Source organism: Ictidomys tridecemlineatus, chromosome 6 (genome assembly GCF_052094955.1).
Source record: "Ictidomys tridecemlineatus isolate mIctTri1 chromosome 6, mIctTri1.hap1, whole genome shotgun sequence".
In the NCBI taxonomy this organism is placed as follows: Eukaryota; Metazoa; Chordata; class Mammalia; order Rodentia; family Sciuridae; genus Ictidomys; species Ictidomys tridecemlineatus.
This window is the reverse complement of record NC_135482.1, coordinates 140,073,730-140,090,616: the sequence shown is the minus strand read 5'-3', so window position 1 is coordinate 140,090,616 and position 16,887 is coordinate 140,073,730. Positions and strand designations below refer to the sequence as shown.

The following is a 16,887-nucleotide window of genomic DNA, read 5'->3' as shown; positions in this document are numbered from 1 at the left end:
GTGCACAAGCATTTTAATTTGATTTTAATTTGATGCTGTCTCACTTATTGATTCTTGATTTTATTTCTTCAAATTTTAAGTATCTCAAATAACTCTATTTAAAAATAGGCAAAAGATCTGAAAGAAATTTTTTCCAAAGAATATATTAATACATTAAAAGAGACTACATTTCATTAGGTACCAGGAAAATGCAAAAAAAAATAAAAGTCCATCCCACACTCACTAGAAGTGGCCATTCCACACTCACTGGCTATAATCAGTAAGATACATACGCCCCCAAATAGAATATATCTCCACATGAAACTTGTATATGAATTTTCATATCTGCATTAATCATAAAAGCCCAAAGTATAAATAACTCAAATATTTGTCATCTGATGAGGGGATAAAAAATGGTGTTACATATGTATGGTGCAATAGCAGTGAAAAATGAAGCACTGATACATGCCATAAAATGAATGAGTCTTGAAAATACATTAAATAAGTCAAACATAAATGATCATATATTGTAAAATGCCATTTCTATGAGAAATTTCTGTAAATCAAAGAAATATATGAATAGAAAGTAGATTATTGGTTGTAAATATTGGTGAGCTTGGGAGGAAATGGATAGTTAACAAGAGCTTCTTTTTGAATAGAAAAAATATTCTAAAATTAATTATGATGTTTTCTTAACTCTGAATATGCTAAAACCATTACACTTCACATGTTCCAATGATACATTTATGGCTATGAATTATATCATGATGATTCTTTAAAACAAAGTATTTTAAAGTAGGAAAAATGACACTTCAAGAATCATCTCTTGTGCACCTACTGTTATCAGTGTTCTACTATTAAGAAAGTTAAGCTTTTATTACTTGGTGATAAAGTGGCCTTATCAACATTATCTTGAAAAGCTTTTGCATTTCATCAAATTTAAATTTTAACAAGATATTTGTAGACTCATAAGGTCAATTTACAATAGCTAAACTATGGAACCAACCTAGGTTCCTTCAATAGATGAATGGATAAAGAAAATGTAGTATATATACTCAATGAAATATTATTCAGCTTTAAAAAAGAGTACAAATATGACATTTTCTAGTAAATGGATGGAATTAGAGTTATCATGCTAAGTGAAATAAGCAAACCCCCCAAATTCAAAAGCTGAATGTTTTCCCTAATGTACAGATGCTAATTCACAATAAGCCATGGGGTAGTAGAGAAGAACAGTGTTATCTTAGATCAGGTAGAGGGAAGTGAAGGGAGGGAAGGGGAGGTAACATAGGAATAGGAAAGATAGTAGAATGAAACAGACATTATTACTTTATGTATGTATATGACTGCATGACCAATATGATTCTACAACATGTTCACTCAGAAAAATGAGAAATTATATCCCACCTATGTATATCAAAGTGAATAAATGCATTCTACTATTATGTATAACTAATTAAAACAAATAAAAATTTTAAAAATTAACATTAATGAATATCATACATTCTAAGGTATTATTAATAAAATTTTATATCACAATATTTAATATTAAGAAAATTATGCTATTTATATAAAATCTTAGTCATAGCTTGGAGCTAAAACAAAACTAATACAGCATATTATGCATCTTATAAAATATAACTCTGAGATAAATTACACTGGCGTCTCTAAATATAAGGACAACTCTTGAGTACTATATGCACTTAAGTTTTGTTTTTCAGTCAATTAATATATCAATTTTACTAATGTAAATATATTTTAATGTAATATATTCAGGAACACAGCTGGGTAAGTTGACAGCCTGTGTTGTCCTCTTAACCAAAGCAAATGTTTGGAGTTGGTATTTAAAAATAGTTTTGGCTTGGAATGTGAAACTTCATTATTCATATCTTTATTGCATATGATGCCAAAAAGTATATTTACTCTGAGTATTTTACAGATAACTTGTTGTTTTGTTTTGGTTAAATTTATTACCATGCCCTGTTTTTTTTTTTTAAAGCCTGACTATATATCTTATATTTCTGCCTTTTTGAAATAAAACAGGGTAATAATTCTCAGAGAATTTGTGAGTTAAAAAGGAAAACAGAGTGTCAATATACTGTGATGGATTTCAAATTGATTCATTAAATGTTTTACATCTGATTATAAATGCTCTAGTAAAATAATGGTCTTTTCTGTGCCAAGAAATATTTCAATACACTGAAAACTAAACTATGAAAAACCACTAAAGTCCTTGTTATGATTTAGACGTAAGGTGTCCCCTAAAAGCTCACGTGTGAGACAATGAAAGGTGGTTTACAGGTAAAATGATTAGGTTACGAAAGCCTTAACCTAATCAGTGAATTCCCTAATAGGGATTAAATGAGTAGTAACTGTAGGCAGATAGAATGTGGCTGGAGGAGGTGGGTCCTGGGGGAGTGCCTTTGGGTTACATAGTTTGTCTATATAACTCAAAGGAGATCTCTCTGCCTCATGAAGGTCATGTTCTGAACTGCTTTCATTCACCACATGATGTTCTGCTTCACATCAAGCCCAGAGGAATGGAGTAGACCATCTGTGAACTGAGACTTCTGAAAACAGGAGCCCCCAAATAAGCTTTTCCTTCTGTAAAATTGCCAGGTCTTCCAGTCATGGTAGCAAAAAAGCTGACTAAAATAGCGCATTAACTACTAAAGAAAGTTGGTCAAATACCGCTACATCTTTGGTCACTTAAAAAGCAAACTTTAGAATCTTTGAAATAGTTGTAATTTTTAAGCCTTCAGTATATAATGGAATATTCTCCTATTATCATGCTAAGTAAGTAATAAAATGGAATTTGATACAGTCTCTTTCAAAGAGGATAAAAGCACATTATTCATCTGTAAGTGGCATCTGTCAGTATATATGAAATAGCAATAATAGTATATTACCTTAAATAATTAAGGTAATATAATAATTAAATAATTAAGGTAATATACTATTATTGTCTACTTTTTTGTTTCTATTACTTTATATAAATTATAAAAGTTTCAAATGTAGAAGTTAATAAGGCAATGATGATACTAATAAAAGTATATTATATGATCTGTTACGATTGTGAATTTTTAAAAAATCACATAATACCTTATTATTATATACAGTTTTTATGGTTTGTGTTTGTATACCATTTAAAAAGTAAAAATATTGTAAGCTAAATTTATTATAGAGTTCACTACTTAAAAACACAACTCTTTTTCTGCTTAATATATGTAGTCAATGTCAATACATAAATCTTAAAATATGTGAATTTATACATAGATGTCTTAATCAGGGAATGCCATGAGACTAAAAAACAAACAAAAAACCTGAACACTCAAGTATCTATAAAAACTTAAGTATCTACATATAGCAAATGTTGATTTCATCAATTTTCTTCCAGTTCAACCATAGTATATGTATTTGAACATTTTTTTAAATAAATTTCATGTTATCTAAAATCATCTGGTTTTAAATTATATTTCATTTGTTCTTATTCATATGGCAGAAGTAAAAATGAAATCACTTTATAATGTAATCAGCCATTAGCTTAATCTCCTTTCCAATAGAACTGGTATTGAAACAGAATTCTATCTCTATGTTTGGAAGTGTCTTTATGTTCTTTTAACTATAGATCCAAACATAATACAAATTGTCTTTAACAATTTCTAACAATATTATTTAAAAAATAGCTTAGCCCAGCATGGTAGTGCACACCTATAATCCCAGGGAGGCTGAGGCAGGAGGATAACGAGTTCAAAGCCAGCCTCAGCAAAGGCTAAGCAACTCAGTGAGACTCTGTCTCTAAGCCCTACAAAAAAGCACTGAGGATGTGGCTCAGTGGTTGAATGCCCCATAATTCAATCCCTGATTACTCCCCCGCCCCAAAATTATATGTACACATTATAGAATACTACATTACCTGTTAACAGTTTTCAAATAGCTGAAAACGTTGGTGAAGTCTAAAGAACATAGGTACATCTTGTTTATATTTATTTATACTTACATCTACTAAAAAGGCATCAGTAAATTTAAAACTAGATAATGAATATTTCAAACTGTTCTGGGTTAGGGATATTTTACTTGAAATTATTAATATTTGTAAGCTTTCCATTAATTTAGGGTTATTAGATGTATAATATTTCTAATTATGAAAATGTGAAAGTATTAATCTATTCTTTCAAACATCCTTTATTATATACCTAGAATGAGAAAGGTGATATACTAAGCTCAAAGAACAGAACCATGAACAAGTTCAGGGCAGTTTGTTTCCACATATACTGTGAAAAGATAGCTCCATGTATAACTTTAATATGTTTAGAAAAAAATTGGAATCTGAAGGGAGCATCTGATATCTTATTAGAAGTTATTGTTCCTTCAGCTTTATCTGGCAGTATAATAAGTTCTGAAAATATTCTTTTTAGAGATGGCCCATTTCTATCCTGACATGTGTACAAAGGGCAGACTGGTTTTGGCCTCAGGCAAAGATTGATTTATCATGTTTCTTTTGAACTAAAATCGATCCCTCTGCATTTTTTTCACTTTAAAATTACTGTTAAACATCTTAAGCATAAATATCGTACTTAACAGAAAAAAAAGCATTAAAAGAAAGATCTAAGAAGGAAACATAAAAAGAAGTAGTTCCATAATAATGTGATTCATCAGAAAATGCGTAATGTACAATACTATTTTATGATATAAAATTACTATAAGAAAATGAGACATATATACATAAAATTAGATGTCTTTTCTTATTTGTAAGAAAAGCAAATTATCGACATAATTTATTGAAAACTGGGATTGTTAATGGAAAAGAATGTAGGCAAAAGTTTCCGCCTTTTTTTCATCTTCTTGTGTTTTAGGAAGACTTTTTGAACTATTCTAATAATGAGAGAATGTCAATTACCACAGAGAATTCTACAGATAAAATGATTGATAAAATAGCTACTTTCAAGTTATTATGAAAGTACATAAAATGTGTGTTTATAAGATATTTTAAACATGAGTGTCCTTTCTTGAACTTGTGTTAATTACATTATTGCTAAAACATGAGACATACAATATATCTACAAAAGCTTAAATCTGCTAGACAATTAAAGAAAAGATAATATATTTTTGATAGTAAGTTGTATATGTGTTGTATATTGTGACTCTGTAAAGCTGTGTATTATACTGTGTTTTAGAAATAGCTCAGAGGAATATGAAAACTTAAAAATGCAAATGAAGGAAATGCAAAATAAATGTAATGCCTTTAAGTAGATTAACATCATCATTAACTTCTTCATCATCATAAGCAAAAATGAAGCATAGGGGTGCATTTCTTAATAAAATGCTCAAGTTTGGACCTTTAAAACCCAACATTGAAACATGTTTTAACAGTACATAAATAGAGGAAATGAACTGTGTTATTAGATACTCTGTGATTATGTTGAATTAATATTTAAAAACCTTAACAATGCATATTTAACTGTGGTTATATTAGAGAATTCTCAAAATTGAACAAAACCTGGTGATGTAGGACTGTAACCCCAACTATTCAGGAGACTAAGGCAGAGAGATCTCAAGTTCAAGGACATCCTGGGCAAATTAAGGATACCCTATCTAAAAATAAAGTTTAAAAATACAAGGCCTCAGGAATGTAATTCAATGACAAACTGCTCTTCAGTTCAATCCCCAGTACACCCTCCAATAAAAACAAAACAAAACAAAAAAACCCAACCTCTATTAATTGCAACTGAAATTTTCTATGTAGTCAAATTGCAATTACACTGGTGAACAGTTATTTATTATAATATTACTATCTGAAATACATTTCTATCAAATTATTCAGTGCAATCTGAATATATTATTGATAACACTAAAAATAATTAAAAGTCAATATTTTCTTTAACTCTTCATTAAAGTCAACTTCAGTCTTAGCAGGTAGTATTATCAGTGATCCTAATTTAGAGCACAAGTGAAAACTACCTATCACAAGTATCCAACAAGTTCCTGCAATCTAAAGGACAGAATGGGTGGTGATGAAGAAATACCTAATTTGATTCCAGTAATCATGAAAAATAAGTAGTCAGTCTAATTTAGGGACAGAAAAATTAAGAAAAATAAGAACAGAAAAACAAGAGGAAACTCTTTTCCACCCAGGTTTTCACATGTTTTTTTTTTTTTTAGTGTTTGTGATCATTAAATCATTTATTAAAATTCCTCAGCACTAAATCTCAATAGCAGTGTTCCTTGGCACTAGTCTCTGTATCTATCCTGACATTTCTGATCAATCTATTAAGAAATCTGAAAGTCGAACTTTGCTAATTTTCAATTTAAGCAATTACATACAACTTAAACTTGTTACCCTGACCACATGTGAATGTGAGACACTGAAAACCAATTGAAATAAAGTAATGAATAAAGCGGGGGAAGGCATTAAAAATCAATTTGGGGAGGCATGGTAGAGCACACCTACAATCCCATTGTTTTGAGATGGTGTAGGCAGGAACGTCATAAGAGCCAGCCAGCGCAATTTAGCAAGTCCCTGTCTCAAAAAGTAAAAAGGGCTGGACATGTAGCTCAGTGGTATAGTACTTGTTTAGCATGTGTAAGTTCATGGGTTCAATCTCTAGTACCTCAAAAACAAAATCAATTTTTATACTAATATATCACATAATAGTGTCAATTAAAATAGCTATGAACTTTATTTTGGTGACTTAGATGTGCAAGGAAATTTAAACTCCATCTATTCCTCCAAAGAAAACTCTAATTTATTGTTTATTGGAAGAGTTGTTAAAGATAAAAAGCATGCTTCTAGCTAGAAACTGTGAGACATGTCAGATATTCCATTAACAGAAACCACATTGATAAGTTCATTCTTTTTCTTGGGCATAACTCTCAAAGTTCTGAAAGACAACCTTTCAAAGTACAGGATTTTTTTTATACCACCAGACTGAAAGCATTTTCCTTCCTGCATTAACAGGAGCTTTGGGGGGACATCTACATTCAAACTATAACACTTGATGTAGAAAAAAAAAGCAGTAAGACACTTACTAGGGCTGGAATTGTATGACACAGGGAAATTCATAGTAGGAAAAGTGATTGGAAAGAATATCAGTAGCAAACCACATGTAGGCTTGCTAAATTATTGGAAACAAGACTGTTTAAGGTCAAAATTCCAAACAAATACCCAAGAGCAAAAGGAGAACTATTTAACTTATTACAATACAGTAGACACTTTGTCAGGATAAAAATTTGAAAAATACTCCAACAAAAGAATTCACAATATATTTGTGAAGATCATTCAAAAACTTAAAAAATATAATTAATTATATAAGGAAGTCCATAGTGATATTGCATAATCCTAAGGAAAGGAATAGATACTAATATTTCAAATAATGGACATAATGTCATGGAGTTTTGATATTTCTTTGGTAGATAAACTTAACTGGAAATGGGAGGATTATTTAGAACTTAATACCAGGGATTCTGTAAAGAAATATCTGAAGCTGCTAAGAGTGGCAAAAGCACACCACACAGGTTTAGGTGAGGTGAGATCAATTCCATTTAATTTTAAGTAAAATTCTCAGGTAGTACTTTAGAAGCAATTCATGAAAGATTATGTACATGAGAATAAGGAGCTTGCACCTGCTATTTTGTGTGTATGTGGAGCAGGGCAGTTTTGAAGAGATTGTTTCCAAATAGGAGAGATTGTTTCCAAATAGGAAAGATTATAGATAGGGAAATGCAGGCTTGAATAGCCATTGGAAGGACTTTGGGAATTGCTGTTCAGGAAAGTTTCCACTATCTCAACCTTCTCTACAATGGGAATTGTTCTCAAAAGCACTGAGAAAAGGCACCTTGCTACTCAAGACCCTCCAGGGGGCACTTATCAACCATTTCAACTGTAGCAGTTAAGGCAATAGATTTCTGAAGGGCTCACTTGGAAGTTATTCCACGTGTCCATTATTTACATATCTACCTGCCAGTGGAGAATAATACCTATTTATTTTCCAAGATTTCCTCTTATTAGCAAACTATAAACCAGAATCCACTGGGGAATGAGTTACTAGGAAATGAAATTCTTGGCATCTCCTACAAAAAAGCAGAGAGATGAACTTAGAAGTGAGTAGCAGTGAAGATTGGTGGGAACAGACTATCCAGTAGGAAAGGACAGATCAAAAGATTGAAACAGACTCAGGACTTTGCATCTATCTTTATCCAAAGAAAAGTTCAATTCTGAAATTATAGTTTCATATAATACTTAACTTAAACAACTGATTATACTTCTCAAATTTTAAACAGAATGAGAAACATTCAAATATTGTTATTTCCAATAAAAATGCATTCTATTAAATACATAAAGCATCAATTGTCATGCGTTAATTTTATTTAGCTACTGGCAACCATTTTTTTTCAATCTGTCTTCTTATGACATGACTATGAAAAACTTTCCATTCTTGCTATTCTTATCTGTTTTTGTCACTCTTTAATGCTTTTAAAATGTGATATCCAGAATTAAATAAGGGTCTCATAATAAAATATAAGTAGAATACAGTAGAACTGTTTCAGTCAATGATTTTGATACTATCTTTATATTTATTCAGCCAAAGTTTAAAATTGTGTTTTAGAATTAGTTTCACACGTCTGCCTAATCTTGGGCTTGCAATCAAAATTTTTCAGTATTTTGCAAATGAACCAATGCCAAGCTAGGTCACCTTCCCTGGATAGATGCTGGAATCATTAACACAAAATCAATAGCTGTCACCAAATAAATGAGTGAAATTTGCAAAGGAAAGATAGCAAATCTTATGAAAGAAATACAGAAAGCAAATTAATGTCTGATCTTTGAAGATGGAGTTCCCATAAACTGAAGAGTTTATAAAAAATTGAAATTAGGCCAGATAAATATTATTTATGAAACAAAATTTGAGCAAGTAAAGAAGTTAATTCCATTTTATATATAGTAGAACAAATGAGGTGATTTCCTATCAAAACAGTTAAAAGGAAAAAGAAAACACAGCACAATAGATCTGTTTCAAAGCACAGATTGAATAGATTGGATGAGACATATGCCTGATTAGACAAGGATCAGAGGCAAATATGTGATGAGAAATTGTAATATCAGATGCAAAATGCTAATTTTAAAGTGTAAGAATCAAGGGAAAAGAGAGATCTAGGAAAATAAATAGTAAACTTTCTCTCAAAGAGTGTGACCGTGAGCTACTGCAATATGGTGGAACACCATGGCTCAAAAATAATTTGAAATCATTTAAATTTCAACAGATATGACACAATACATAAGCAATATAGATTTTCAAAAATAAAATAAGATAGAGATATTTGGAATGTGCATCATCTTAGAATGGTTTGCTTTAAATATATTTTCATATAGAATATATCTTTTAAAGTCTGCAAAAAATACTGCTGCTGTTGAGTGAGAAATTATTGAACAATCCAAGCAGCTGCAAGAAAAACAGTTTTATTACTAAATTAATAATTTCAAACTGGACCAGAAGGGACCATCATCCCTCTGGTTATGGAAGCATATTGTTCTTCAGCTTAGCTAAGCCAGGAGCTTCTAATTGTAATGAAATGAGCCTAATTAAATGACAGCAGATGGACTTTGATATTTTAGTTGATGAAGTATTTGTTTACACTGATTTTTTATGGTTCATATAATTTCAAAAGTAGTACTGTGCCCAGTCATGGAATACTACTGAAAAAGGATTTGACAGCAGAATTACAATTCATGAATCTCCTTTTCATTTCTCTATTTTCATCTAATGTACTAATCTGCTTAAAGTATTAAAGAATAAAATGAAAATCATATTAAAACTCTATTTAGAATACTTTCATGTAGCTCTCACCAGTGATTTGAAAATCAAAGTCTGAGTTGTGAAAGAAACAGAAACCTTAAAGCTTAATGAGATCTATCTCCAATAAATTATTCCCTTGAGTTGAAATGTAATATAATACTTTATAATTGTTTTTTTTCAATTTATAATGATCAAAATTTAATAATATTAGCAAAAATAACACTTTCAAAATTGGCTAGCATTTATACAAGGTTTACACTAAGTCAGAAAATACATTAAGTGCTTTTACAGTAATTATTAAATGCTTTTACAGTAATTGTTTCTACACATAAAATCAGATGGGTATCAAACTGTTGTAACAGGTTACTCTATATCAGAATGAGAATTATCAAAAAATACCATAATGTTCACACATATAAAGTATACAATTTGAATTACTTTTAGAATGTCCATAATGCTGGTAAAAATGTTTGTGTGTGAAGAAAATCAAACAAAAATTATGAAATAGGCTTAATTTATTTTACAAACATCTACTGAGTGATATTCACTAAAACTTTTGAATTATAAAAACAGTGTTGAAAATCAAATTTGTAAATAAAGAAAAATTATTTTATGAAACTAAATATTTAGTACAGAAGTTCCCAAGAGTTCTGGAATTCAATATTCACTATATAATATACAATGTAGCTTTAAATTTTTCTCCACATATCATGTAGGCAAAGCTGTAGCAAACATAATGTGCTATCATGCAATGGTTGAAAGATAATACAGAAGAAAACATAAAAAAAAATCAGCAGCTATAGCCAGGCACAGTGGCACATGCCTGGAATCCCAGTGATTTGGGAAGCTAAGGGAGGACGATCAAGAGTTCAAAGCCAGGGGCTGGGGTTATGGCTCAGAGGAAAAGGGCTCATCTGGCATGCATGAGGCACTGGGTTCAATTCTCAGCACCACATAAATATAAAATGTGTCCACCTATAACTAAGAAATAAATATTTTTTAAAAAGAGTTCAAAGCCAGACTCAGCAAAGATAAGGTGCTAAGCAACTCAATAAGACCCTGTCCCTAAAAAAAAAATACAAAATAGGACTGGGGATGTGGCTCAGTGGTTGAGTGCCCCTGAATTCAATCCCCGGTACCCCACCACCATCAAAAAAAGTCAGCAACTATGGAATTGGGTGTAAAAAGATACATATAATGTGGCAATTAAGAAAAATCGGTTTATACAACTTTCAAATCCCAAGTAGTAAGCATTAATACTTACATTGCCTGTAAAGTGTAAATAAAGCCATAAAAGCAATAATAAAGTATATCACATCGTTTATCTTTATGTTGAGATTATGAGATATGACTATGGTAATATATCCCATGTAACAAATAATGAAAAAATGCTAAGCATACAAAACTCATTTAAACTTAAAAGTTGTTCAGTGTCGCCACAGTAATTATTTTCACCCTTGTTCATACAGTGTATCTATTATTAAGATATTAACGTCCTTACCATTGTGTAGCTGTGGGCCACTTTCATTAATTCGATGCACCCTTGAGCATCTGCGAATGCTCGGATTCCTAAACAGTTAGATGGGTGCAGAAGCTTCATGAGGAAGTGGCAGCACACTTCCACTACTTGAGGAAGCTGAAGAAGGCATGCTGCAGCAAGAAGGTTCTCAATGGTGTCTTCTTTCAATTCCAAGCAACCTAAACATAAGAGAATTATGAAACTCTTGAGTTTAACAGGCATTGCTCTATTTCTCAAAACATTAACAAATCTACTAGAAGGACTGAGATAGATTGATAATCAAGATAAATATGACTCAGAAAAGGCGAGTAATTATTTTAAGTACTTTGTACTTCTTCATGCAATGTTCAAAATTATCCAGTAAATATAAATGCAGTTTTACCTACAATATCTGTACCCATGCCAGAGCAATTATGGTTCTTCCTTTAGTTATAAAATAAGAACAAAGAGAAATATGGTTCAAGCTCTGTTTCTTCAAATTTAGGGGATCAGAGGTTCACTACATTCCTGAAATATGCATCAATTTGTGTCTGAATATGAGGATAATCAAGATATGTACATAATTTTATATATACATATGCTTCAGATTTCTAATATGGTATTTAATTCACTGTATCAATGTCTCTAATTGTCTATAATATTTCTTTCCTTTTGGTCACTTATATTAGCTGCAATACATTACCTCTTCTGTCTTTACTTTTTTTTCTTTTTTTCTAACTTTCAGAAAATGGGGCTATTTTTGAGATGTTTAGGACTCACCCTTGAAACATTCTGGCTTACCTATATGGGGTTAGATTGCAATTAGTAATGCAATGTCTTTATGGTTTTACTTTCAGATTTTCTAATTATATTTGAATGGGTTTGGGTTAAGTCATAGTCTCAGAAATGGTTTATTCTATTTTGTGCCATAGACTAGTAGTAGCTCTTTATTAGAAATATCTTCACTAATTTTTCTGAAAACAGAACCAGACCACATTTCCCTTGATTTATAGGGGACATAAGTCTTTATTCTGAACCATGAGCAGAAAGGATGCATGTTTGTTACCAACAAACCAACACATTCAGGATAGATCTTCATAGTCTATGCTCTCCTTCACTCTAAATGCTATTAAAGGTGATAATAAAAGCCAAATGGATGCAAATTATACAAGAAAGAGCCAAAGTCCTGAATCAAAACCTGGAATCACTAGATTGAGCTAATAATACTTAAATTGTATTTTAATAATATACTTAGTATTTGAACATATATATTAACCTCTGCAGCCTCATTTACTCTGTTGCAGTTTTCATTTTAATTAGCTAGAACCTGTAATTATGTGAACATTTTTATACCATAAGTTATTTTGCCTTCTGTCATTACTACTTTTTTTTTTTTTTTTTTGCTAAATGAATCAAGCTTTTCAGTGAATTGCCTCATTAAACCATTATTTAGAAATCAAAATATTTTTCTGGATCCCTATTAATGAACACTATAGACCAATGGTAATGGGTAGATATTTTTAGGAGTATAATTATTTCATTAAACTTATTTAGAAATTACTGGCATTGCTGAATATGAAGATATATGGTATCTTTAGTACTGGAAAATTATTGCCCATTTTTATCTAAATGATTCTTAATTTTCTCTTAGAGAATATTTCCTAAGGAATATAAATTGGAACACTTCATTCTCTCCTCCATGTCTGTAACTTTTTCCATAGCTTCCATTCACGAATTCTTTGTAATATCTAACATTTTATTTACCCCTCATTTTTAGAACAGCAATAGAGTTTGTTTGCTGGTTTGTTTATTTATTGGTACCAGGAATTGAACTCAGGGGCACTCAAATCACTGAGCCATATCCCCAGCCCTGTTTTTATTGATTGATTGATTAGTACAAGGGATTGAACTCAGGGGCACTCAATCACTAAGCCACATTCCCAGCCCTATTTTGTTTTATTTAGAGACGGTGTCTCACTCTGTTGCTTAGTAACTTGCTTTTGCTGAGGTTGGGTTTGAATTCAAGATCCTCCGGCCTCAGCCTCCCAAGCCACTAAGATTACAGGCATGTGACATTGCACCCAGCAATAATATTTATTTTTTATTTTTAGAAGTCATCTTCATGAGAATTACTGTGCCACAATGTGTGTAATATTTTTATATCCACCTTCAAATCCATAGATAATTCCTTGGGTTTGCTCATTTTGACTCAGGATGTCAAATGCTGTTCATACCTGACTTCTTAACAGTTTATCTAACCTTCAATTCTAGAAGTACCTTCCATTTGAATTATTCACTTTATAGAATTTCTAATTAATTAATACAACACAAATTTTGTTACTAAAAATAAATATACTTAATATCTTCCTTTATTATTCATTTGTTTTTCTGCTTTCTGTCTTCATATAACTTTACCATATTTAACTTTGGTTAAAATTACCTAAATATAAATATGTATGAATCTTAGTTAAAATGGAAAACTGTGAGAATTTTAGTTGTTTTTCTAAGAAAATAATGATCTGTGCTATGCACATTTCCAAGTCTTCTAGATACTGAAGTTTGAATTATTCAAGATAGTTTTATAAATAAAATGTTTTGTTTTTCACAAAAAAGTTTTTATTCTGGAATATTTTTCACCTTCATTAATTTGTAAGAATAATATAAAAATACTCATATGCCCTTCATCTACCTTCACCAAATGTTAGGTATATATGTATGTGTACATTGATGCTATACTTGTAAAATTATCTGAAAATTAATTTCAGCCATCATATTTCAAACTTAGGTGTTTCTGCATGTATTACCAAAAACAAGGATATTCTCCAGTTTAGTGGCAATGTAATTATCTCATATGAAACTGAGGCAAAATTATTTGCTGCAACAACATTTTCACAAAATGTTCAACTAATATGCTGTATATCTTTAATTTTTTAAATTCATGATCTAGTCAAGGATTCCACCTTATATTTAAGCTCCTTCACCTTTTTTTAGTTTAGAAAGTTTCCCAGTCTTTTTGTCATGCATGGTATTTATTTTGGTGAAGAATGCAGAAAGTTGTTTGTAGAATTCCTCAGTTTGTTCTTATCAAATAATTTCTCCATGACGGAATTTTTTTTAAAAATTTTAAATACCTATATTTTGTTTATTTATTTTTATGTGGTGCTGATGATTGAACCCAGGGCCTCACATGTGCTAGGCCAGCGCTCTACTGCTTAGTCACAACCCCAGCCCCATCTCCATGATGAAATTTGGTGAAATATTTTTGACAGGAATATCACTGATCTTATACATTTTTAATGCTCCTTCAGGAAACTCATGATGTCAGAGTGTCCCATTGTTGGTGGCACTAAGCTTAACACCTTTCCTAAAGGAGTACGTATCTGCCGTATTTCTTCATTTTAAAGAAACATCTTTCTTTATAATTGATAAGTAATCTGCTGGATGAGAAATAGTTTTCCTTCCATACAATGACATTTCACCCATAACCTAACATGTTTAATAGATAAAAAGGATTATATTTTATTTATGAGTTTCATTGAAAGAGTAAGACAGCAAAGGAATCTACAGCAGGCTTCTAAGTGTAGAAAGGACTGATGAAGAAGAAAATAAAGAACAGATGAAATTAAGGTAATAATTGAAATGAACTACATGTAATGTAAAACAAAGATACTGTTCATTATATATTAATTTTCAATTAAATAACTTCATTTATTTTGTATGAGGGATGTTCTATCTTTAAGAAAATTAACCTTGTTATTTAAAACTGCAAGATTTCAATGAATTTGCATTCAGATATTATCAAGTAGCAGAAAACTGAGAACTGTAGGTCAATTCAGAGGGAGATGTTTGCTTATAGCAACAAAATTCTCTGAGGAGTTTATCACAAAATAAATAACATTATCATGCAATAATGTTGTCAAATAAAATCATTATCTAAAGTTGAGAGACTTCTACCAATTTGAATTAAGACTAATTACATCAGTGCTAATTATTGATATAAAGTTTTATAAAATACATAGAGAGCACCAAAAATAGTATTCTATAAGTTGTAAAAACCTATTTTTATATCAATCTTAGTTTATTTATGAAATATTTATAAACATAAGTTAAAATAGTGGACACATTGAAATCTGCTATTTACAGGTAATTGATCCTAAGTCTAGTAATTTTTAATCTTAGATATGTATCTTCAATATATTTTCATGATTTAAGACCTTCAAAGGGATTTTTTTCTAAATTGTTCAATAGGCAGCAAGAAAATCAGGTGAAAGGGATAAACACAAAAGTACAGCTTTTACAGGTTACATATAACTATGATTTTAGAAGATCAGGAGGTGACTTTCCTTAGTTTTATTTACAATTTGTCTCAGTAGATTTTGTTCAGAACAACCAGCACATCGGGCCTGGGCTGCTGTACTTGAAAATAGCTGCCTATAAGATGTGATTAACTGCGATCTGAGATCTTACATTTCAAGAGGATTCAGACCACTAATTGATATGAAAAGCTCACTGTGCCTAAACTGTTTGTACATACTGTGTGGTTTATGCTGAATACCTGTTTCCTTCTGAGAGTCTGAAATAATGTTATGTCTAGACAGCAGCAGTCTATATGATGCACAACTAATAAAACTCTGCATACTATGTCTCTGGTTGGCTTCCCTGGTTGGCACTTTGTCACAACTCATTAAAGGGGGGATGCAGTGTATCCTGTAGGACTCAACTAGAATGTGGCCCTTGGAAATATGTGTCTGGTTTCCTCTGGATTGCATTCCATGGGCCTTTGCCCTTTCCTGACTATGTGTTTTCTTCCATAATTAATAATAGCCATTAGTATGCAGATTCTTGATAGTTATTCTATCGAACTACTGAACCTGGTAACCTCCCAACACATTATTCTAATCAGAAGAGTTGTGGTAGAAGACTAGAAGATCAGTATAGTCAATATTTAATTCACCAATATTAAATATAGATTTATTACAATCATATTCAAATATATAATTACAAAATCTATATTTATAAACACAGACTTAATATAATCATATCTCAGGATATATTTTTTGGACATTATAAAACCAGTTCCATAAATCAAATGGAAATATAATGAATCTAGAATAGCCAAAACAATTTTGAAAAATAACAAAATGACACTAGCAACACAACCTGAATTTAAAACTTAATACAAAACTACAGCAATTAAAGTTGATTGGTATTGGCCTAAACATATGTTTAGAAGAGTATGTCTAAACATATAGGTCAAAGAAAGAGGATAATTTTCAGTAATAAATTGACAAGTTACATATGAAAAGACACAAGGCAATTCACTTGAAAAATGGATACACTGAAAAAGTATCCATATACAGAATAAACATGTACTGCCATCTAAACCCTCACAACATGTAAAATACATTCAAGATGAATCTAAACGTTAAACTTTGGACTATAGATCTTTAATTAAATAATAGGAGAACATCTTTAGGTTAAACATTTTTTAGGTTAACTATCAAAAACAGCCCACAAAAGAATAAATTGACAAGTTTGACTTCACAAAAATCACTGCAAGAGACACTACTACAGAAACAAAAGGTGAACCAGACTGGAGAAATGTTTACAAATCTT

The 16,887-nt window shown here is 30.8% G+C and overlaps 1 protein-coding gene across 1 annotated transcript in view; it reads right to left on the bottom strand.

Annotated features, from left to right (window-relative positions):
• Positions 1-16,887, bottom strand: part of Klhl1 (kelch like family member 1) — a 364,387-nt gene that overhangs the window by 197,811 nt on the left and 149,689 nt on the right. Inside the window, exon 4 of the mRNA XM_005324822.4 lies at positions 11,275-11,471. Within this exon, the coding sequence (XP_005324879.2) occupies positions 11,275-11,471 (197 nt within the window). The remainder of the gene's footprint in view (positions 1-11,274; positions 11,472-16,887) is intronic.